This window comes from Sander lucioperca, chromosome 9 (assembly GCF_008315115.2).
Source record: "Sander lucioperca isolate FBNREF2018 chromosome 9, SLUC_FBN_1.2, whole genome shotgun sequence".
Lineage (NCBI taxonomy): Eukaryota > Metazoa > Chordata > Actinopteri > Perciformes > Percidae > Sander > Sander lucioperca.
In genome coordinates this window covers 33,015,254-33,039,120 of record NC_050181.1, presented here as the reverse complement: position 1 = coordinate 33,039,120, position 23,867 = coordinate 33,015,254, and the positions used below count along the sequence as shown (strand labels likewise).

Sequence of the window (23,867 nt, the reverse complement as noted above, 5' to 3'; positions counted from 1 at the left end):
TTATCTGTCCAATCTGAGTTTTCTCTTGCACGACTATTGTAAAGCGGCTCCGTGCGGAGCTTAGCGGCGCCCATGACGATTGTGATTGGTTTAAAGAAATGCCAATAAACCAGAGCACGTTTTACTCCCAATACCAGAATGCTGTGTGGACTAGCCAGACCCTCCTCCACTCCGAAGCGTGTGGATGGTCTGGCAAAGTGAGACTAAATTTCAATGACATAAAACAAAACAAATCTCCCTCTTGGGACAATAAATATCTATCTGTCTCTCAAAGAATTGATTTCGAAAATATTACTACTACTGTTGGTTTATAAAGCACTGAATGGTTTAGGTGCCGAAATAAAGTTCTGATCTGCTGCTACATTATGAACCACCCAGACCTCTCAGGTGGTCTGGGACACGTCTGCTTTCTGTCCCTAGAGTCACAACAAAACATGGAGAAGCGGAGTTCAGTATTTATGCACCACATATCTGGAACAAACTCCGAGAAAACTGCAGGTAAAGACTTTTGTTTTTGATGCTACCTTTTTTTGAGTAATTGTTCATGTTTATTTATTACACGGCACTGTGACTTTTATTCTTGTATTTCATATCTGTCTTATCCCATTTACGCAGTTTTTATATTTTTAATTGTTTTTAATTGCTCTTTAATGTTTTATATAAAGCACTTTGAATTGCCTTGTTGCTGAAATGTGCTATAGAAATAAAGCTGCCTTGCCTTGCCCAAACAAGCTGCTAATTAATAATTCACTGTCTCTCAAGTAAAATATTCTACCAATATTGACCCTTCCTGTGCTCAGACCAGAGTCAGGCCTTCACTTCCCTTTGGGCATTTGTAATAAAAAGGAAGCACTTAAAGGGATACTTTGCCGATTTTAAACCAGCTATGTGTCATCTTTGTGTGGGCAGCGTGTATAGATGAATGGCTGCGGAGCAGCGAAGAAACGTTTCGCATCATCCGGCAGATCTCGGCCAGGCTGTTCTCATGTACCATTCGTACAGATCGCAATGAAAAGTAAAGCATGGTAATGGAGCCTTTTATACATTGTCGTGTTTCTTTAGAAATAAACAATGGACAAAACGCTTCAGATGTAAAGTTATTCACTGTCAAAGTGGCAGAATGGGATGCTAATGGAAGGTGATGGCTTGTTAGCATCAAAATGGCGCCATAGGAGGTACGCTTTGTGGAGAGAGGCTTACCCCCTTGACTTTCACCCAGAAAATACGTCATGTGTCCGAGGAGTACTACTAACCACAATCATTTTTCTAATCTTAACTAGTGGTTTGGGTGCCTAAACTTAACTGAGCATGACGATCACTTTTTTATAAACTTAACTGCATGGGACGCTGAAACGATGCGGTGAGTGACACCTGGCCCACAGTAACCTTTTCTCGGCTAAATGTATCTGTCATGTGACCGGTCGTCACGTGACCAGCCGGCGGCCATAATTTTGTAGGATATCATACGATTTATTGGGAATAACTTTTTATACGATATCATACTAACCCGTTAATGAGAAAGCGTAGTCTTGGCAGACCTCTGCTGCTCTGTTTAGCACGGAGCTCCGTGCGCTGCAGCCACGGAAGGAAGTCACACATCGTTCGTCGCCACACACTGCCCACACTGCCGTCACACAGAGCTGGATATAAATCCAAATACATGAGCGTCCACCAAATATGTTATGTTGCCATGGAGATGGTTATTGCTGGCAGTTGCTTGACAGTATGTCAGGAAGCAGGAGAGGAGCTGATACAGTGGTCTGTGTTCAGCAGTTACTACTGGCTGGCAGTATTTAAAGTGACCAGACATCTAACACAAGGCCAGAGCATGGAGTGGTGGAAGTTAGATTTTGTATCTTTTATATTTATATTAGGGCTGTCAAAACTAACGCGTTAATAACGAGTTAATGCAATTTCCTTTTAGCGCCTGCAGCGGAGACGAGACGAGAGAACAGGAAGGGTTCTTATAATATATCCATGAACGGGAGTGGATGGCTAACAGAAACAAACCTCCTGGAGCAGAAATGGATAAAGAAATGGATCTTTTGAATGGAAGGTTGAGTTTCAAAGCCCCTTAACAAGACTAACGTTTTTTGCATGTGCTGTCGATGTGAATTGAGTTACCAACAGAGTAGTCGAGTCTCAAATACCACTTGAGCATTAAAAACGTTAAAAAACAACATTTAGAACAGATAAAAAATGTGCGATTAATTTGCAATTAATTGCGAGTTAACTATGGACAGTCATGCGATTAAAAAATGTAATCGATTGACATCCTTATCTATTAATAGCCTATATGGCATACAGCTGAACTGTGTAGGAATGAACTCTGTGTAGTTTGAGCTTGAATTTGAATAGAAATGTGAACTTTCTTTTCCACATGTATTGTTTATATTCATTGTTTAACAACTGCCAAAGAGTTCAAGATACAGAAATGTACAATAAAACAAAACACTTTCTACCACATTTGAACTACAGAGGCAGTTATTTTTTTTAAACAGAATATGAACATTGCACAGCATCAAATTAAAATGTAGTGGAAAAAAGACACTGGAAATCTAATGTAACAGGTTTAAGAAGTACTAACTGTAAAGCTCCATTGTTATGCTCAGGAATGGCTTGGCTTTTGGCAGCTGTGAACCTGTCATCAGATGAAGCAGATAGATACATTTGATGACACTGATTTGATGACACAAAATAAAGATCCATGAAGTCATGGACATCAGACTAAAAACCTCCCTGACTTATTTATGTACTTCACACCTGTGTTAAGTAAGTGCTGCAGACTGGGTAAAAACTGGTCACATCAGCCTCTTTGTAGTAATTCTAAGCAGCGTGTGGGAATATCAGTCCTTCCAGAAAAATGCAGAGTTTTTTTGTGATTGTTGCGGGCAAAAATCCTTGATTATGCAGCACGTTTTCTTAAAAAATGCGATGGAATATGCGGGATATTTATGCAATTTTATGCAATGAAATTGCGGGAACTTGCAAAAATTGTGGGAACTTGCAAAAATTGCGGGAACTTGCAAAAACTGCGGTTTTATCATGGCTTCATTGCGGGGTTTGCAGCTTTTCGATGATGTTCACGTCGCGTAATTACGTCACTTCATAACATTCCCATGGCAACAGGGGAAAATGGCTGCTCGTGTGAAGTAAACGCAACATTTTTCAACTTTCTGCTAAGATATATGTGACTTTTGTGCAACAAAAATGCGGGGATTATGAAATCATGCAAGCCCCGCATATTTTGCGTGGAAAACGGCAATTTATGCGGCGAAAGTGCGGCGTATTTGAAAAAATGCGGCCCCTGCATAAATATGCGGACTTTGGCTGATTATGCATTGAATTATGCGATCGCATAATCGCGTTTTTCTGGAGGGACTGGAATATGTTGTTGACTCTAAAAACTCCGCTTGATACTAACTGCAGAAAGTCTTGAACATGGAAGGTCAATCTCTGACCTCTGAATCAGTAAGTGTAAAAACAAATCTCAGTTCAGCTTTTACAGAGCTTTAATCTCACAGTATTTATCAGTGAAATGTTGCTGAAAAGGTTGGAAAAAAAATGAGTGACTCAATTAAACGAACTAACCAATATCAACAGTAAAAAAACACCCTATCGCAATGTTAAATAAACTGAAAAATAATTTGTGTATCTACCCCATGATTTGGAACAGCTTTCAAAAATGCTAGGTGAAAAACTCCGAACACATGTTCCTTTTTTAAGAATGACTTCAGTGCCGTTCTTTGTTCTTTTCTCAAAGAAAAGCTTAACTCCAAGTCTTCGAGAGTTGCGGCCAAAGCCGATTCGAAAGGCCGCTGTTCGCCAGCAGCAGCAGCCGTGTCCTTTGTTTTCAAGTAGCAGGGAATTCACGCGGAACCGTCACAACTCTGCCGTCATTATGTTAAGCCCGCCCACCGACTCTATACATGAAGTGATTGGCCCGGCTAGAGTTTTGGTTTTCCAGCTCGCAAGCCAACAGAGAGCTGCTAGACCCCCTGGCTGCAAATTACATTTGCTGCCGCTAGAGTGCGTCTAGATTTCTAGGCTACATCCAGCTCAGTCATGCTGAATGTAGCTGAGTGAATGTAAGCCGGCCCTGGCCCACATATTGGTTTGCACATTTAGCCGTGTGTTGACAATGTGGACTTGGACCAATCTGGAATGAAAATCAACAGCAGTTTGCAGCACTGTTTAGCTTTGGGCCAGTCAGTGTAAGTCAGGTGCGTCATTTCTTATCAGTCTGACAACCAGGTGTCCTACAATAAGGCCCGTATTGGGTCAAGGCATATTAGCTACTTGGGAACACTCAAACCGCACCCTCTCCATTCTCAACAGATTTAATCTGCTTTGTCAACCAGTACAAAAACAACCAAAAAGAGCCAATAGCAGAGCATGAACGTGTCCCCAGTCATCAGACGGATAAAATAAAAACAAACATTAATTAATCAATTATGGGACTATCTTGAACTTGTTAATTGAACTGCCCAGACATCCAGCTCTGGTTGCACTGGGTAACTCCCACATGTGGATGCATGTCAAATAAACCCCTTCCCTATAGGTGAAAAAAGCGAAGGCTTACATGGTGTCTGCAGGGACCCCTAAGGTCAGGCTTTAGCACTTTGTCATCAGTGTGTGGATCTCTGGGACGTGCACGTTGCGCCGTCACTCCTCCGAACGAGGGATCCCTCAGAGTGCAGCATGTCACAGTTGGCACGGGAAGGCCTGAGCCCAGCACATTTAATTAGCCGAGCTTTCTTGGCATTGGGTGGGAGGGGGGACACACAGTGACGAGTCATCAACACCACCAAGGGCGCGGTGCTACTGCACATCTAAAACTTAACAGGATGGGAAAGAAGCGCATGGGCGTTGATATAGGAATCTGTCACTGGGAGATGAAGTTTTTTTTTATTGGAAACATCAGTTGGGTAATGCAGCAAAAATGAGCACAAGCAATGACTGACACATAAGGTGTGATCCTCTCAGCTTTTTATGTACCGAACATGCGTGACAGAGATTAAGATACAGGGGAGATACAAAGCCCTCACCGCTCCACATGTCGGTAGTTATCATTCAAGTCAATATGCCAGATTGAATGGAAAAAAAATGACTGTTGCTATGAAAAAAGAGCAAAGTTAGGAAAAACAGTTTGGGAGAAACCATTCTGACATCCCTCTCTGTATAGCTGCATGAGGAGCCCACCCCACCTCAGCTGTAGTGAGGAGAGCCCATCCAGGCAGCCAGCAACCAGCGCGTCTCTGCCTACCAATAGGCATGCTCGGCTCTGTGCAGTGCTCAGTCTCAGCAGCTAAAGCTGGGCGCAGGGGAACTGCGACGGCCGCGCCAAGCATCTTCCCAGGTATGCGTCGCTCTGTCGCTATACGCCCTTATTCCTTTTTTGCAATGTTATGGTATCTTGCTGCATGCTGTTTCCCGCTCTCCCGACACTGGCTTATTTCTAGGGAGGGGTTGCTGTGTCTTATTTTTTTTTTTTTTTTGGGGGTTGCTCACGTAGCCTTCACTGTAGCGCAGGGCAGCGGGTCTTCTTGTTAAACACTCACAGTCAGCGAAGACGCGATCTGCAAAAAACCTCCTCGTTAACCGCGCGTCAACTTGCACACACCTCAAAATGTTCGCCCTTCGACAGATGAGCGCCGAGCAGCCTCCGCCGCTGCTGCTGCTGGCGAGGCGGGGATGTGCGCTCGCTGCTGCGCTACGTGCATTTCTTGGGGAAACATTTGCAACGAGGTTATGATTTCGCTCAAGCGGCTTTCGTCAAAACATGACCGCTGACTATATTTTCCAACTTGCAGTGCGTGCAGGTAGAGGTTTTTTTTTCTTTTTTTTTCTGGTAGGCGCTGGACTTGCGGTATAGGCTACTGGGCGAAACAGGTATTGGGAGCTGATTTGAAAAATCATTTCATAGCAGTCAATTTTTAAGTAGGCTGTGCCAAATAACGCTGCAGTAGGCTATGGCTATAGTAGGTGATACTGTAGGCTATATGCATGGACAGACATGTCTACAACATTGATATATTATTGATAGCTATGTGTTATGATACAACGGGTCTATTTCAAATCATTATTCATTCGGTAAGTTACCATCCAGGGGAAATGATTTTGAGGATGTTTTTTTACAGAATCAGGTGGACTTAGTTTACTCAAAGTGCTGTTAATTATAAACGTGCTGAACCTGAGCTTTAAATGAGTTTGAGTAAGCCGTGTTTGGATGATGAGCCTGGTCTGTAGCGCCGTTATCCCTGTCACTAGGTAAGATGTAGGTGCACTCCCTTGGCAGTTAGGGTGGTGCTGCCTGCTAGTGCTGATGTGTTACAGTGGCCACTACCTGTGCATGCAGTCTAATAGGCCTGGCTGTGCATTTGCTCCGGGAGGGTGGATGGATGGATGGATAGGTGGTGGTCAATAAAACAAAATCTCAAAAAAAAAAAAAAAGTTCAAAATAAATTTAGACTCAACCTCCAAGTTTAAGTTTTTTGGGCAGCGCAGGAAAAGTAGGCAACGAAAGCTCCTCACATAAAGCAGAAAAAATGACTTACTAGCAGTAAATGAATGGCCTCAACAGCAACTTTTACAACAGCTGACCTTATTGTTAGTTCTCCTTGCACACCCAAAACTATCATATTCTTCAGCATATCATTAATGTGCATGTAAAAATCTGGTTGTGTTGTAATTATGAATGGTACTTTTGTTGTTGCTATGCAAAAAAAGGGCTCATGTGCTATATTTCCACTGCAATCATTTGAAGCTGTGACCTTGTCAAAAAGGGCCACTGTGTGTCTGCTTCGCTCCGGTTCTCTCTGATAAGTCTGTGTTAAAGGAAGCTACTTAGCTCCATACCAGTCCATCTTCACTGGTCATGACTGCTCTTGGATTTGAGCTCATTCATGAAGTCCTTGAGTTGATTTTTTGCTGCATTTACCACACTGCCTTCACTCCACTTGAAAAGCCAGGAATAGTTGGAGGGTACATCAGAAGCCCTGATTTCAACATGCTGAGGTTTAATGGTATGTTATTGTCTGCTCAGGCGTGCCTAGTCAGTGAAGTTACATTGAAGTTAATAAATGAGCTAATCCATTTCCACATGTACTGTCCTTGTTCCTTGAAAATGTGCTTCCACACAGTGTGGTCTTAGGGTGGAGATTTTCTGCTGAGCCATTTACATCTGGATAGTAGGGCTGGGACCATATGCTTTTGTCCCGATTCGATTCTTTCACAATACATTGGTGCCAATTACATTTGTATTGCGATTTTCATGTGATTCTAGTCAAGTATTCAAGTATTGTGATTTGGGTATTGAGATTTTCTTTTCCTTCGTTAACAAAAACAAAAGTTGAAAAATACACTTCTAGAGACAATATATCATGGGACATTTCTACAAACGAATTGTTTTCTAAAAAGAATGCACATCACATGTCAGTCATTCAGTCTGACATTAATTTCATTTGTAAAGAAGAATTCAATTCAATTTTATTCATAGTATCAAATCATAACAAGAGTTACCTCAGGACACTTTACAGATAGAGTAGGTCTAGACCACACTCTATAATTTACAAATACCCAACAATTTCCAACGAGCAAGCATTTGGTGCGACAGTGGCGAGGAAAAACTTCCTTTAAGGCAGAAACCTCGAGTGGTGAGGAAAACTTCCTTTAGGCAGAAACCTCGAGTGGTGAGGAAAACTTATTTTAGGCAGAAACCTCGGACAGACCCAGGCTCCATGGCGGCATCTGTCACTGCCGGTTTGGACACAGACACTGATACAGATATACAGATATAGAGAAATATGATTCTTAATAATTATAGCAGTTGAAATGATGAACAGTGGCAGTTATAGTAACAACAAAGATAGTGGAACTATAACTAGAAATAATATACAGAGTTATAAGTTATTTGTACATAACATGGATTCTCTGCTTTCACTCTGTTTTGCTGGAAACAGATATTATGTAGTCGCCGTCGGTGGTACCGCATAAACAGAAAATATTTAGGTGAAAAAAAAAAAATATATATATATATATATATATATATATATATATATATATATTGATTCTGGGGGGAAAATCCATTTTAAAAATCGTTGCAAAAAAGAAATCACGATACATACATGAACCAGTTTTTTCCCCACCCCTACTGGATAGTATGAATGATCTCCAGGCTACATGTGAAGTGTTACAGTGAATCCTACAGTATGTTAGGAGCTCCCAGGCCAGGGGAGACTCCGGACTGCAGAGTGGATAAAGTTATGGAGGGAGAAATGTTAAGGTCACCTTAAGGTCAAGAGGAGAGAATCTTTCCAAATCATTTGAGCGAAATTGTCCTTTACATAATTAATATCTTGTATCATTGATGTAAATGGAGCAAAACAAATAATTTACTGCAAGATTTCTTGATTTAGGTAAACTTTCTTTTGTTTCCTAGTGAGCTGCAACAATTAGACTATTAAAAAGAAAATTAATCAGCAACTATTTTGATAATCGATTAGTGATTTTGATGAAATTTGAATGTACTTGTTGGTTCCAGTTTCTCATATACAAAGTTTTTCTGCTTGGCTTTGTCATATGTGACAGTAAAGAAAATATGCTTTGGTTTTGGAATGAAGCAACAAAACAAGCAGTGTCAGGATATCACTTTGGACTCATTTCCAATACTAAATGATGAATCATTAAGCATTAAAAAATGGTCTTATTAAGCTACAGTTCCAATGAAATTTTATCACATCAGCTCCTTAACCTTGGGCATGATTCAACATTAAGCAGAATGTGGTTGTCAAATTGGCACACAGAAAAATAATTAATATAAATATTGTAACATCTATAAATTATACATTATAATAAATTGATAATGGAATGAATCATTAGTTTCAGCCCTAGTCCGATTACTGTTAAACTCTATTAGTATAAACAGAAGTTGTAAGTGTAATTAATTATCTTGTTTTAATGATTCTGTAGAATACAGTTATTTTGTATTATCACATCAGTATTTATTGATTGTAGCAAAAAACAACAGGGTTTTATTATATGTAAATGTTTTAAAAAGTGAATAGCATTTCAATACATTGTATTGTCCTAGCCTAAGGTATCAATTATGAATTGCATAGAAAAGCAAATTCCTTTTTAATAGCTTTTGGGCTAAGCCAAAAACATGAAAAGGGACAGAAGCAAGTCTCATATGAGCTTATTTTAATGTATTCATTTGTTATTAAGATGACACTTGTTGCTCATATGAAACAATATGAAACCAGTGCATTTTGTTCATACACAGAGGAAAACACAATGTACTGCAACAACAGGTACTCTGCCCAGGGGAACTTTCAGAAAAGTTTACTGTAGTACTATAAAAAAAAAAAATCAGTCTTAGGTGTTAGATATTAATTAGTTAATTACATCTTTCCCTGATTCATACTGCAGTCTGTAATTGGAAGATAACAGAGATGGAGTATTGTAGTTTCAGAACATAAATAAGTAAAGGTGTTTGCTGCGAATAATTTTGGCAAGGCATCACCCTAACTTTAAGTGAGTATCGGTTTGTAAGTCTATTTTGATTGAATACTGTACTTGTCCTTTAAGTGACACCATCATAATGGAAAATGAACAGCGAGCCACTATTCAAGTCCAAACATGATTAGCCAGAATGCTAATGTATGCAAAGCCTTTGATCACTGTGTTACTGTTTTATAAGCCATCCACTGTCATATCCAGGCAGGACAGACTGTTATAACCACTAATTAATATATCACACACACACACACACACACACACACCCACACACACACAGCAGAGGAATTTAGGAGAACACACTCTTCACATAAAAACTTTAGTCTGTGTTCAAGCAAGTCATAAAACAACATTCTTCATTTGGTTTACCTACTTTTTGCATTATATTTAGAGCTGAAATAATTATTCAATTATGCAATGAGTTGATAAAAAGAAAAACTATTAGTAACAGTAAGTACTCACTTTTTAAGAAACAATGTCAAACATTTCCTAGCTCCCTCTTCTAAATGAGGATTTGCTGCTTTTCTGTGTCGTTTGTGATTGTTAACTGAACATCTTTGGGTTTTGGAGTGTTGGTTGAACAAAAAAAGCAATTTGATGACATTCCCTTGGGCTTTTGTGAAATTGTGACGAGCATTTTTCACTATTCTCTGACACTTCACAGACCAAGCAGATTAATCATTTCAGTAATATAAATAACTTTGTTGCAGTGCTAATTATATATATTTTTTAATAAAACAGTATTGTCAGTACAGTCTGAAAGAAGTGCTGAAAACCTTAAAAAATAGTTTGGTCGCTTTGTTGTTGAACAGATTCAGTTACTGTATGTCCACGCCTGGTGAGGTGGCCTGGAAAATTTTGGTTTGGTTGGTTTTCCTTTACAAAGTCATAGATTAAATAAGGAAATAAATACGATATGATGCACACGTGAGAATGTACTTGTACAGAGATGTAACATTTTCATTAAGATGAATCAAAGGGTGAATATTCACATTTCTAGAAGTAAGGATTGTGTTATAATATGACATGAAATTTTAACTAAAGACGGAAATAATTAAGATTAATGTTATATGAGATTTTCTCATCTGATCTTTTTACACCTAAATATTGAGTCAATTTTAATTTTGTGTTAACACTGCAAGATAGACTTCCACTTTGAACTGGAATTATGAATCAGGTGCTGAATCACTTTAATAACATGTAATAAATGTATCGTATTTTTTCCTGATGCCATTACGACAGAAGAAATGGCAACTTAGGAACTTACACCACGGTGGCACGCAGCACAGAGACAAAGGGCAGTATACATTATCTGCAGTCATTTCTGCAGCTGTATTAAGTTACCAGGCAAACTATACTGTTGGATATCACCATAAGTGTATCTGACACAGACTGTTTCGTATGGAGAGGTATTTAATCTCTTCTCTTTACTTAATGTTGAAGAATTACTTCGTAGTATTTATTAACATGCATTCTTGGCTATTGGAGAAAGTACGTGCTTAGATTAGTGCAGCTGTTCAAATGCCTGGAGAACAATATCTGTAATTGTATTGACTGATGATGAATGTTCCAACTAGAAACTGCTTCTGTTAAGGTTAAGTCACACATTTTCACTGTAGTTATCCCTGACAAAGGGTGGAGAAATCATTATCTATATAATGTATGAGTGGTTTAGAATGAAATTCTTCTATTACACAATGGTTTTAGACAATTTGGAAAGATGATAAAATGTCTTTGGGAGGAAGGAAGGAAAGGTGAGGCTAGATTTGGGAGATAATTGTCCATGTTCAGGAAAATAAACCGGACTATACAGTAAAAAATAAAAAAAAGATGGGGTTTTAAATTCTGCACGTGCACCTTTAAAATGTTGGTTGTACATTCCAGAGTTAAAGTTGCAGACAGTGTCTGCACAAAATACTTGTTCATGTTTGACTTATGACGACACTCACTGAGCTTTCAACATAGCACATGCTAAAAAAAATACATTAACGTACCTGGGAAGGTAACATCAACAACAACATCTGTATTTTCTGACATCTGCAGCATGTTGAAAATGACACATCCTCGATTTCGGTGCATGCAGAAATAATCTGTTCACGTTACCTCTTCCCTTCCCTTAGTGATGGCCTCTGCTGAGCAACCGTGCTCCAGCTTCTACCAGCAGCACTGCGCATAAGGAAACACACCCACCTTTGCCCTCCTGCCCAGAAGTGAGAGAGACACCACCATGTACAGTGTGGAAGACCTCCTCATTTCGCACGGATATAAATTGCCCAAGAGCGGCCCTCCATCTGCCCCGCCTTTTGACAAACGCCCTGCTGATTGCCAGCGTGAACTTGTGGACAACAGGGCTGGCCGGGGGACACTGAACGGGTATGAGGCGGGCCGGGGGGCATCTATCACAGGCATCTATGGAAGCAGGCAGGCACTGGTGAAGGGCTACCCCACCACTGACAACGAGAGCGGGGAAAGGATCCTAAGGAGAAAAGAAATCGGCATCGGTATCCTAGGTGACGCTCAGCCCTTGGGTGATTCTCTCGCCACAGATAGTGGGTGAGTGCTTTTTTTTCCCTCGCTATTGTGATCCCCCACACCCTTTACTCTCCCTTTTCCTCCCCCCCCCCCCTTCTCATTGGGGCCCTTTGGTATTGCATGCAAAACTGAGTCTGCACTGCGCAGGGGATTTTTTTTCCTCCTCTTCCCTTTCCCCTCCTTCCAGAGCTGCAGAACACTGTGGCTGCAGCAGCACCACTGACATATGCTGGGATATGAGGAAATATGAAAGGTGCCTTTGCACTTGTTTGAGTTGTGTACATGCCTTAACAGTGTAAAGAGTGTAGAGCCCACCCATGCACTGATATCGTCTCTACAGCCTCAACCAGGCAGGCAGATGTAAACAGCAGCACTAGACAGTAAGCAAACTGAGGAGAACTGAACATGCCTCAAGACAGGCTCGTAATCACTCCACTGTAAACACTGGCACACTGAATCACACCCAGCACGTGCCCTGTGATGTAAGCATGTTGCTGGGCAAGTGTGCACAACACGGCTCCCCTCAGCCATACAGTAGCATATGCTGCTGAGGATGATCCATGGACTTTGCTGCTTAAATGAATGAGTACAGTGACTAACAGTGATTTAGTGCAGTGCAGATATGAGATGAAGCTCTTGAAAAGGGCAATTGTTATTCATTTTGAGTTCTCTTTTATTATTTATTAGAATGGATATTTTACAAACTTATATTGTAATATGTATTTATGGTATATTTTATGGTTAGATTTTTTAGATTTGTTTTGTATGGAATTGCTAACTGCAAATCATGGCATTATGTGGCTGTATCATAAATATTAAGCAACTAGCCTGAGAAAATACAATTATTGATTTATTTAGTTTGAAAGACCTGATGGTTACTTTGAATTTCAACAAGGATTTCAAACCCTCACTCCCTCGTTCAATTAACTGCACCTACGGATGTTCATGGATATCATTGACTTTTCTATTTCAGCAGTCCTGTTCCACCACACCAAGACATTTACCACGACTGCTTGAGAAAATTAAAAAATTAAAATGACATTGTAATTTAACAAAATGACCCTCTTTGAACACAAATAAATGTAGCGCTGTTTTATTTAGACTCAATTTGTTATGATTACGTATGCTATTTCTAAGATAATTGTTTTGGCAGTGCAACATGCATTGCAGCCATATCTTGCACCTAAGAGGTACATTTGGAACCATAACTAAAATTATCTCCAGGCGGCACTGCTTTATCACAGTGGTACCACTGTTTTAAACCTGCCAACAGTCACTCGTCACACACTTGCCATTTTATGTTAAATTCAGCAAGCATTTAAAAAAATATATATTATGTATTTTATAAAAGGGCACAGTTTGAGCTTGCTAATTGAGTTATGTGATCAGTTAATCATAGGTAAAGATGTACTTTTGCTATATATCGTGTCAGATAAGGTAATGGGATGTTTTTGCTCAGGCTTTCTTTAAGAGCCAAAGTCGCTGTCCAGATGACAAGCTTCCAAGATAAGGTCAGCACAATTTAATATGCAGATCATTTTGCAGTAGCATCACAATTTCATGGTTTCTTCAAGGGACTTGGGAGCCGCTGACTCAAGCACTTCTGTCTCATATGTGCTGGCTCTCCTTGATTAAGTTGCGTTGGAAAGCCAATACTGCCAAAGCCAAAACACATGCTTGAGACTGGCATGGACACAATTATCAAATCTTAAAAGGTTGTTAATAGAGATAAAAGTCATTTTGTTTTGTGTTTGGAAAGCCTGTTCATTGCAGACAGTTTAAAGTATCAATAGTGCCTTGTTATTGTTTCTTTTAAACTTTGGAATACCAGAAAACTGTAAATGTAAATATTGCCTTTTAGACACTATGTTTTTCTAAACCTAATGACTGTGTGTCAGATGTCACTCATCTTGCAACTTCTGTAATCATACTCCGAAAAATTATAACTGTTTGCAAGTGGCGACTTAAATTCAGAGTCCACCTCACTCTCATTCTGGCATTTTTTGTCTTATTCACACTGAACTTTTCTGTCTTAATAGGTTCTATGATGTTCCCAGTTTGACTTATTCAGAGCCGCTATGCCATGATGAGAGGGATGTCTCCTACTGGCGGAGGCGAGGCCAGGACTTCAGCATCCTCCTGGACTATGCTGATGGCAGGGAGCTGAGGGCCTCTGCAGGTGCATGGAGGCCACAGGCCCTGATTGCAGCAGAGGAACACAGAGCAGAGAGGCAAGCGCAGCAGTTATGGGAGGACATTTCCTGGCTAAGGGACTTGGATGCAGCCCCTGGTCAGCTAAGGGTGACTGGGGAGAGGAAGTGCCAGAGCCTCGGTACAGAGGAGTGGAGGCCTGCTGTGGGCCTGGGAAGGCAGCTGTCGGATGGGGATGGGGACAGGTGGGCTCAGGACCAGTACCGCCTGAGGACACCTGAGGGTTTTTTTCACCCTAGAACTAAAGCAAAGTCTCAGTCTCTCCCCAGAGTTTTGTCACCTGAAGAAATTGCCAGCAGAGAGCTCATTCCATCCAGGCCTAGCTTACCTGATAGACAACAGAGGATAAGCAGCACTGTCTTCTCTGGGCCCTATAGTAGGTATATCTATAGTGGTGCTGTTGTCAGGGACCGGTGGGGTAGGAATGCAGGGCCAAGCAGCCATGTTGCACTTTTACCAAAGCCCAGGTTCAGCAGGCCTTTAAAGCCTCCGTCATATGAGATTCACCAGCAGACTAGAGGTAGCGCAGAAATGCTTGCTATAGACCAGGGTGCCAAACAAAAAGAAAGGCCTATCTACTATCCAAGGGTTGGGGAGCTGAGACAAGACTATTTCGCACAACACTCTGCCATTTCTGGAATGGAGCCACCTGGCTACATCCCACCCCCATCTTATAGAAGAGGCCCACCTCCAAGATCAGTTTCAGTCAACCGCAATGAAATGGCAAACCTAAGATGGAGGGCTGAAGCTCTACAGATGCCCAGCTCAGATCCTGGAAGGTGGTTTTACAGACAGGCAGGTTCATGGCTGGAACACTATGGAGATCGTGGTGCATCCTATCGAAAACAGGTACATTCTGGATATGAAGAACAACCAAGTCATGCCCGTCAATTACCCTCTGGACATGAAGAACAACCAGGTCATGCCCGTCAATTACCAACTGAAGACCCAAGAGTGAAGCAAATCTCAGGAGGGCCTAGCGGAAATTCTCTCACTGACTCAGACAAGATCCGTAACATCAACAAAGAAATTCCGTCTGCTACGATTTTAGGACAATCTACACATGATAGTGCCTTTCCTCCCCAACAGGGGTCATCTCTCAATACCGACAGCCGCAAAACATCTCTCAATGACAACGACAGCAGCAATCGATGGTGCAACAGGGGATTAAACAAAAAAAGTGACAGTGTAGGTCCCGAACAAAACCGTAGTCAGTTTTTTCCTTCATCTATTCTGGGTAAACCACCACCTCCCCCATGCAAGTCAGCTGACCAGAGTGTCTCTGAAACTGTGACAGAAGTAAAAAAAGTGGAACAACCTGAACCACCGGAGAAGGACAAATCCAAGAATCTAAAAAAGAGACTCAGTGAGACAATTTTTTGTTTGGTGTCTGTACCTGTTACTCCGCAGCTCAGCGGGACAATTCGTGATCAGAATAACAACAACGAGAAGTCACCAGACCCGGCGGACAGTCCAAGTGACAACAAAACTGGCCATTTAACAAACCAAAGTCTCCAAAGCACATCTTCAGCTGAAGCTGAGCTGCAAGCACTAACTGGTAGCATAGCGAGCAGCAAAACAAGCAGTAGAGCGAGCAGCAAAATGTTTAAAAGAGTACCCTGTAGACCACCTAAGATAAACCATTACAAGGAGATGAAACTGTCGGGATCCTGGCCTGCAAACCAGTATCGAGACCAGGAGACACAAACTAGCCCAGAGGCCCAAAAACCTGCCTCTGAAAACAAGGAAGCACAACAAGACCCTGTCCCTCCCGGCACTGAAGTCCCTCCTGATAGCAGCGGTGTAGTGGGCACTGCCTTCAGTTTTCCTATAAAGGGAGTAAAGAGCCTGAAACTGTCAAGCAACAGCGCCTTCTCCCTGACCGCCAACTTCTCCAACCAGCTGAATAAGAGCACAGCTCAGCAGCCAGCAGTACCACCCTCAGGAAATGTGGAGGAGACCAAACCAGCAGCAAATAGTGGGCAGGAGGCATTTGAACAGTTTCTGCTGAAACCGGCCAGCCAGCGTCCATGGGATGCTATCAAAGAGCTGGAGACTATCAAAAAAGAAGTCCAGGATCAACAGCAGCAGCAGAGCAGCAAACAGCCCAGCGTTGATAAGTGCATAGAGGACCTCAACGAGGCCTACAAAGACATATTGGAGCTAGGCACTGCCAGCAATAAAGTCCCAAATGGTTCTGTTCAAATCCCTGAAAGTATCAAAATCCGATTAACATCAGAACCTCTCAACAAGCCCAGCAGCCTTAGGCGCAGTGCAGTAAGCTGGTCTGTTGACCCAGAATACAGGGAAGTCAAGAGCGCCTTCTCCAGGCCTGCAACAAAGTCGGTAACCTTCAGCAAGCAGCTTAGGGAGGAGCTCCCTGTCCCACCTCGGGAGCCAGGCTTCCGAGAATACAGGGTTGTTTCACATCTTTCGCGCAGACGGAGCAATGATGGCAGGACAGTGAAACTAGACCTGCCAGATGAGCCTATTGAGACACCACTTTGTGACTTCAGTCCAACAACGCGCACCGCAGCAGCTGAGATGCCATGGGCAGATAGACAGCCCATGCAGGATGCTTCTACGCTCACTAGTCCTCCTGATTATGAGGACATATGCCAGACTTTGCGTCAGCCTAAAGACACAACGGATGTCAATAAAACATCCGCAGGCAGTTTTAAACCTAATGATGCAGAGACTCTTCAAGATCTCAGTGCTGAATCAGAGGAGGAGTGCCCTATTTGTAAAAGAGAGCTTGAGAATCAGATGAGACAGGGCCCATTACCTCCACTTCATGAGGAGAACAGCTCGGACAGCTCGACCAATCAAAATGGCAGTCCACCACAACGTGTTGCGTTAGAAAGTCCAGCAGAAGATATAAAAACAGAGGAGCCAAATGACTCAAGTTTGGATCAGTCAGAGTCTGACCTGTGTGCTGAATCAAGGGAGCAGCATTCAATGACACAGGAAAATGTGGGAGGGGGTGAAACAACAGACAATGTTCCGGCAGAAAACTTGGATAATTTGTGCGCAGTTAATCCTGCTGAAAGCATACCAGCGAATGGAGCTACAAAGGAGAGCGCATCCACAATATCAGCAACTGATGTGCCAGCAGACCACAGTGTTAGTGAAACAATAACTAAGGAAGTAGAATTAGGAGAGAAGGAAGCCATTACAAGAGAAACACCTCAGGGTGGTACAGACAAACAAACTGCTGAAGTGAAAAGTGAGTGTGAGGGACAAGACAGTACAATGCCTGATGACAAGCAGGAGCAAGAAAAGATGCCATTTGCTGTTCCAGAGCATAGACTTGGTTTACGGACTCATTTGGGGCGAGACCACCCAGGGTTACCGGAGTTTCCGCCAGATAGGCTGCCACTTTCAGTTCCCCCAAATCTAGACCGCAGACTGTCTCTTAGCTTGGAGGGGGAGAGGAGGAGCAAGGGCCCCTCCCACCGAATGGAAGCCTTGCAGACCAAGCTGGCTATTTCTCCAGGCCGTGTGGCAGTTGAGCACCTGGCCCGGATGAGGGAGGTGGACGTTATGTATCGTATGAGGCGCCTCAGCATTAGGAGTACTGACTCTGGGGAGGGGGAGGCAGAGGGAGAGGGCAAGGACGAACAAGAGGAGGAGCCCCACCCTTCTCCTCAGAGAGACACACAGAACGATCAAGCTCAAGAGATCACCCATTCACAGCAGGTCTCTGAGGAGACAGTGTTGCAAGATGAGGAGTCATCTCTTTCAGGTAAGATAAGGATGTAAATTAAACTTTGAGGCTTTTTGTGTAAAAATTAATGTCTGTCTGTACAGCTTTACAAATATACCCACATTTTGAAATTATCAAGGGCAACATTAATAGTAAAACATTTATTTCCCTTGTGGTACTTGGGCCACACAGATTTAGTATCGACTACTAAATCTAAAAGGAAAATACCAATGCAAATATTTCTTCATCTTCAATGATCATGATTTCACTGTCCCTATCCACAGATTTATTATGCATGCTTCAGGACGACTGCAGACTAAACCATGATTAAATGTGATTTAAATGCTGACAAATTTCTTGCTTTGAAAATCATAGGTGTTGATAGGAAATTATAAACATATGGCTATTTAGAAAACAGAGTCATTGTATGGTACATGGGTAATTTTTTACCAAAATTGTGTAAAGGAGAGATCAAACCTTGTTAAGAGAGATGGCTGAAACAATATATTTGATTTAATACTTTATGGGAATTTTTCCTCACCAATCTTAAAAACCCAAATCTAGAAGAAAGGTTATAGTTTTGTGTAAGTAAGGGAGCACACGTGTGCAAATAATCTTAAAACCTATAAACCTAAATCTTATTAAATGCTTGCTCTTGGGGGAATTACTAGAATTGTTGGGACTTTATAAATTATAGAGTGTGGTCTAGACCTACTCTATCTGTAAAGTGTCTCGAGATAACTCTTGTTATGATTTGATACTATAAATAAAATTGAATTGAATTGAATTGAATTTAGAGTGCAAGTTATCCAAATTGAAGAGACTGTCAATGGACCTTGCTGTTAAAGACATCTCTACAAGATGGTGTCAGTGCCCTAAGACAGTGCAAGTCTACTACCCTCCTCGGTGAATTCAAATCCATTAAAAATATTACTATTTATGTCACTGAAACAAACAATAAATGCAAAGCATACTAGAAAACACATAATTTACTGTACCGTCAAAAGGAAATTATTTTTGACTGTGCTAGATATTGCAGTTTTTGTCAGGTTATTTTTTGCACTTTGCACCTTACTACCCTTCTTTGGTTTTGGATCATTATGATGATATGACTAAAAAATACACTTTTTTGTCAATTAATATTTTTCTTCTTTACGTCCCAGAACCCCATGATCCAAGCAGAGTGGTGAAAGTGTAGAAAGACTGCGTCCATCATCTCCATCTGAGGTTTTTAGCTCTAACACTGTGACCTGGCTGCCTACTAGAATGCCTTCATCTCATCTTGACACTGAAATGGCCTTCTTGTCCGACAAGAGCATTGTGTACACCCTCACCCTCGGCGCTGCGTTGACTACTAAGAGTGCTGTTCCACTGCCAAAGGGAGGTGCCCCTTTAACTTTTGAGGCAACTTCCACTTCAAATCCCTACCCAGCCTTCCCAAACTGACTTCCCACTACCCCATCTTTCCTCCATCCCCAAGCCCATCCCCTTAAGAGGGTTTCAACTAGTTAGTCTTCTTGTAGCGGCTTGTCCTTTCTATTCTATCCTCCCTATGCTTTTCTCATTGACAGACATTATGCAATTCTGTTGTGCATTCTAGAACTTTTAAAATGTCCATAGTGAATACAGTCAAGAAATTTTTCGCATACTGAACGAATCTGTTTGTTTACGAGTGAGCTGTTAAGGATATGAATGTAAGCGTTTATGTTTAACCTAACATAGACTAAGAAGGGTTATTGACACAAACCTGTTCTGTTGCATTTAAACCACACCAAAATAAACTGCGTATCTGATTGTCGTGGTGAGGCGACAGCTGTTTTAGAACTGGAAATCACTGTCTCTGGCTCAAGAACTGTTTTGATTTAATTTTTTTAGATGAGATAAATTAGCCTTTTTTTTTTTTTTATTTAACGACATTGTGCCCTGTCTCATTGCTTTTGTACACACTGCAACCATAACATATAGAGCTCTTCAATGAAGAGTGACTCTACACCACGTGACATGATAGACCAGTGACCTATTATACGTTACATTGGTTCTTCGCTACGACAGGGGGAATTGCCTTCTTTAACTAGATGTGTGTTAGTCCTCCAATCAATCCGATGTATAGCTCCCATTTCCAGGTAATTTCAGGAAGCAATAAAGGCACGGATTGAGTATAATTGGTGGTTGGCAAATTTGATAAACTTTAATTTAGATGGATATAGGGATATAGATAAAAAAAAAGATAGATAGAGCAATATTGTTGTACAAACAGCTCAGTGGTGTAGTGGAGCTACCTGTAGGAACCATTGTCAGGAGTTTTAATGTGAACGTGTCATTCAAATCATATTACAGGGATATGGAATCGTGTCAGGGTATATGGGTGCTTAACAGGGGGTGGGTGCTTTACTTCATGATATATATGTTCATACATCAGTATCGCAAAGAGACAACATTTCATGGAAAAATTATTTTTGTTATCATTGAATTGTTAATCAGTTTGCATAATGTACAAAATAAAGTATATTTTAAATATTTTAAGAGATATTTTGTATTTAACCATGACATTTTATTGCTCAACACTTAAATCAAGCTGAAAGTATCATATGTCTGTATAGTATCATAATGAGAGTATACATAATTTTCTAGTGCTTTAAAATCTAACAGAATGATATAAGAAGGGATGGCCCTGTGGTATGCCTTGATCACACGATTCGATTTCAGTGAGCGATAGGATTCATCATTGCCAGTGTTGTGATGGAAACTTTTTGATTGTGCCATGATATCCTATTTGATAGTGCTTTTTCATACGCTGACAGAGTCAATGTTAGACGCTCCTTGTGATATTTGATACATTAATCCATCTCAGCTGTATTTCCTATGTTGGTGGTCAGACATGACCTGTGTCTTTTTTTGTCTTTATATTGTATGTATTGTCTTCCAATTCAAATCATGTATTGTTCTGTTGTTGGTTCCTCAAAACATGTTTAGAAATAAAATTGGGAACTTTCTTTATTTTCCTTCCTTCCTTCCACCCTCCCTCTCTTCTTCTCCTTCTACTCCTAAGTACCTCCATTCTGTCTTTGTTTCTTTCACTGCAAAGTGTGTTCATTCTGTGTAAAATGTTCTGCTGTCCCCAACACATATTGCACTAAAGGATACAATGCAGTATGCTATTTTTGGCTAAAAACCACGAATTTGCAAAAAGTATGAAAAGAGAGGGTTTTTTTTAAATACAAGGGATTTTAATACATTTAAAATCATAACTCAAAACCTTAATAATGATTTTAAAAAAATCATCTTGTTGATAAAAAACAAGTTTGCAGTTACGTGATTTTTCCCACAACAGCAGTGCTGCATTGATGTAACGCATCAACAGATTTGTAGTAAACCATCACTGTTTAATCACTCACCAAGTATCACTTAATTGTTATGTAGCATTTTACAGTTGTAGCATTTTATCAACTCAGAACTTTGTCTTAGAACTTAAAACATTTCTTGTAAATTTGGGATAATCATGTCGCCTTATTATGTGTGCATTACATTATACTCCAGGCAATGCCAAATATTAACTTACTAAGCACTGTTTCATACCTTAGGTTTTTAAAAACAACTTACTGTTCTGCCATCCCTCTGGCTGGAGAGGTACAGTAGCATTGTGGATAGTTCTGCTTTTCATGTTGTTTTTCTGTAGAAACACTGAATCAAAACTGTGAACTTCAAATAATACAAAAAGCATAATTTACAGGACACAGGATGAGATTCAGTGTTTCAAGACAAGCCCATGGTCAGCACCACAGGGAGGATAAGCTGGCATGTCCATAATTACTGACACATCTCATTTTCAATTCATTTTGGAGACTGAAAGGCTTTGCCTCGGTCTTGTGTGTAAACTGCCCCTGATGACATTTAAATAGCTATTTCAGTACATACGCCCCCGAATAATTGGCATGTCAGGTACACTTTAACATAGTGTCATTTTGTACTGCAGGTTATGTGCAACATTAAGTAATTATGCACACTTGTAATATTTTCTATTTTCATACGAGATTTAAGTGCTTTTTGTACTCACTGACATCTTTTTTTCTTCCTTACATGAAATGCAAGAAAGGAAGGAAAAAAATGTTTTTCATAAAGTATTGCATTTGGTACTCCAATAGTAAATCCAGTGGGCAAACATTATGTTTCATAATTTAATTTACAAAACTATGCCAAGTATTAAAAAGCTATTTTTAGAGTAATTCAAAAGAGAACTCATTCATTTTTTTTTCCTTTAAGACATGCCTTTATCTTTGTATCTATAAATATGAGCATAATCCATAGTCATATGATTGTGCTACTGTTGTATGATACTGCAGTCTGATTCATAAATAAACTCTTTGCATGAAAGTTGTGTTTGTGATCAATTGCCGAGGGGCCATCTATGGGATATATTTCATGTACTGTATAAGGTTTACATATCCACTGGGGAAAATAATACTTTTTTTGTTCTTTGTAAAATATTTTAAATATGCAACTTCCTCTTTCTAAAATGCATATTATTGTATGAAAATTGACACAAGGAAGCAAGACAAACATAAACAGTAGTCAACAGCAATTGCAGCAGGAATGCTGTCATAATAAGTCTCATATTTTACAAAGCCTAAATATTTCATTTTCAAATTTAACTCCTGCAAGAGTTGACTTCTATTCGTAAAGTAATATTAAGGCAATATAAAAAGGGGCGTATGTGCACAGGCCATGTGTGTGTTTTCACACATGTACATTTGTGTACTGGCAATTTCAGCCCAATTACCCTGCCAGACTGTCACACTGAGCTCCACTTGCTTGATCAAAGCGTTGGCAAAGACAATACTTGAGCTGAACCTTGTGAAAACCTCCCAGCCTGCTCTCTGTGCTTGGATGGCATCCATCCTCAGACGCTGTTCAAATTCCTGTGTGCCATTTCTTTCTAAAAGAAGAGTGAGAAGTCTGATTAGTATTTCCTCTGATGTGATACTTTATTGATCCCTATATAGGTAAGCTTTCTTTTCACTAACATCCCAATGCTTTGCTCTGAGGCACGTTGGCAGATGCTTGACACAGCAGGGGGGGATAAGAAGAGGAGGGGTTGTACACTGGGATAACGTTATAGGTTGTCACATTATGATCGTCCATACAGCATCTGTCAGTGCTAGTGGAAACAATAACTAAATTAGGTCTAAACATAATAATGAAAAGGCTTATATATAGGTTATTAAATTAATATTCACAGATAAATTCACAATTTATAATGCAATTTTTGTAGGATTGGTTTTAGTTCAGATTTATGCACCTCAAATTAGCCAATGTTTCAGTAAAACAACCCACTTTGAATGGAGAATGCTATGATATCTAGCCATATAACAAAATGATACAGCCTACTAATATAGACATTGACATTGGCATAACAGTTAATGTTGGTGATGATAACAGGGCTATAAACACATATGCTGTAAAAACATAAATGTTAATCAATTATATATAAATACTTAAAGTTAATCAAATAAAAATAATAGCTTTGGCTACATGATTAATGTATTATGCTTATTCTCACTAGCCATTATCAATATCATTTAAAAGTAAAAGTATTTAATATTTTTTTCATGTTTTTATTTAACAGCACCTGCTAGCCAGCCGGAACATGGTATTGGCATGGCATCAGCCCGACCAGGTGTCAGTTAGCCTAGCTAACAGTAAGTTCACTAACGTTACTTTAAATGCTGCAATAACTTGGTGCTGCAAGTTTACCAGCTTGGCTTGATAGATAAAGAACTCCAGAAAACAACTGAACTTTCATTCAGCAAAGTTACAGATGTTTAAGCTGTAGGCTTGTATTTACCATACTAGCTAACGTTAGCTAGCTAGTTAACTGCTACACCTAAGGTTAGCTAAGGTAAGT

General features: G+C 40.4%; 1 protein-coding gene and 1 long non-coding RNA gene across 2 annotated transcripts; one reads left to right on the top strand and one right to left on the bottom strand.

Moving 5' to 3' along the window:
* The first annotated feature begins 5,226 nt into the window (after nucleotides 1-5,226).
* On the top strand, nucleotides 5,227-21,691 carry LOC116040657 (junctional protein associated with coronary artery disease). The gene is made up of 4 exons (XM_031286184.2): nucleotides 5,227-5,359; nucleotides 11,637-12,069; nucleotides 14,088-18,004; nucleotides 19,129-21,691. Exons 2-4 carry the CDS (start codon nucleotides 11,744-11,746, stop codon nucleotides 19,161-19,163), a joined length of 4,278 nt encoding a protein of 1,425 aa, XP_031142044.1. The 5' UTR covers nucleotides 5,227-5,359; nucleotides 11,637-11,743; the 3' UTR covers nucleotides 19,164-21,691.
* Nucleotides 21,692-22,577: 886 nt separating this feature from the next.
* LOC118495821 lies at nucleotides 22,578-23,863 on the bottom strand. The gene is made up of 2 exons (XR_004898267.1): nucleotides 23,681-23,863; nucleotides 22,578-22,898 (listed from the first exon to the last, which is right to left on the bottom strand). It is a non-coding gene; the product is annotated as an uncharacterized LOC118495821 (long non-coding RNA).
* Nucleotides 23,864-23,867: the final 4 nt, after the last annotated feature.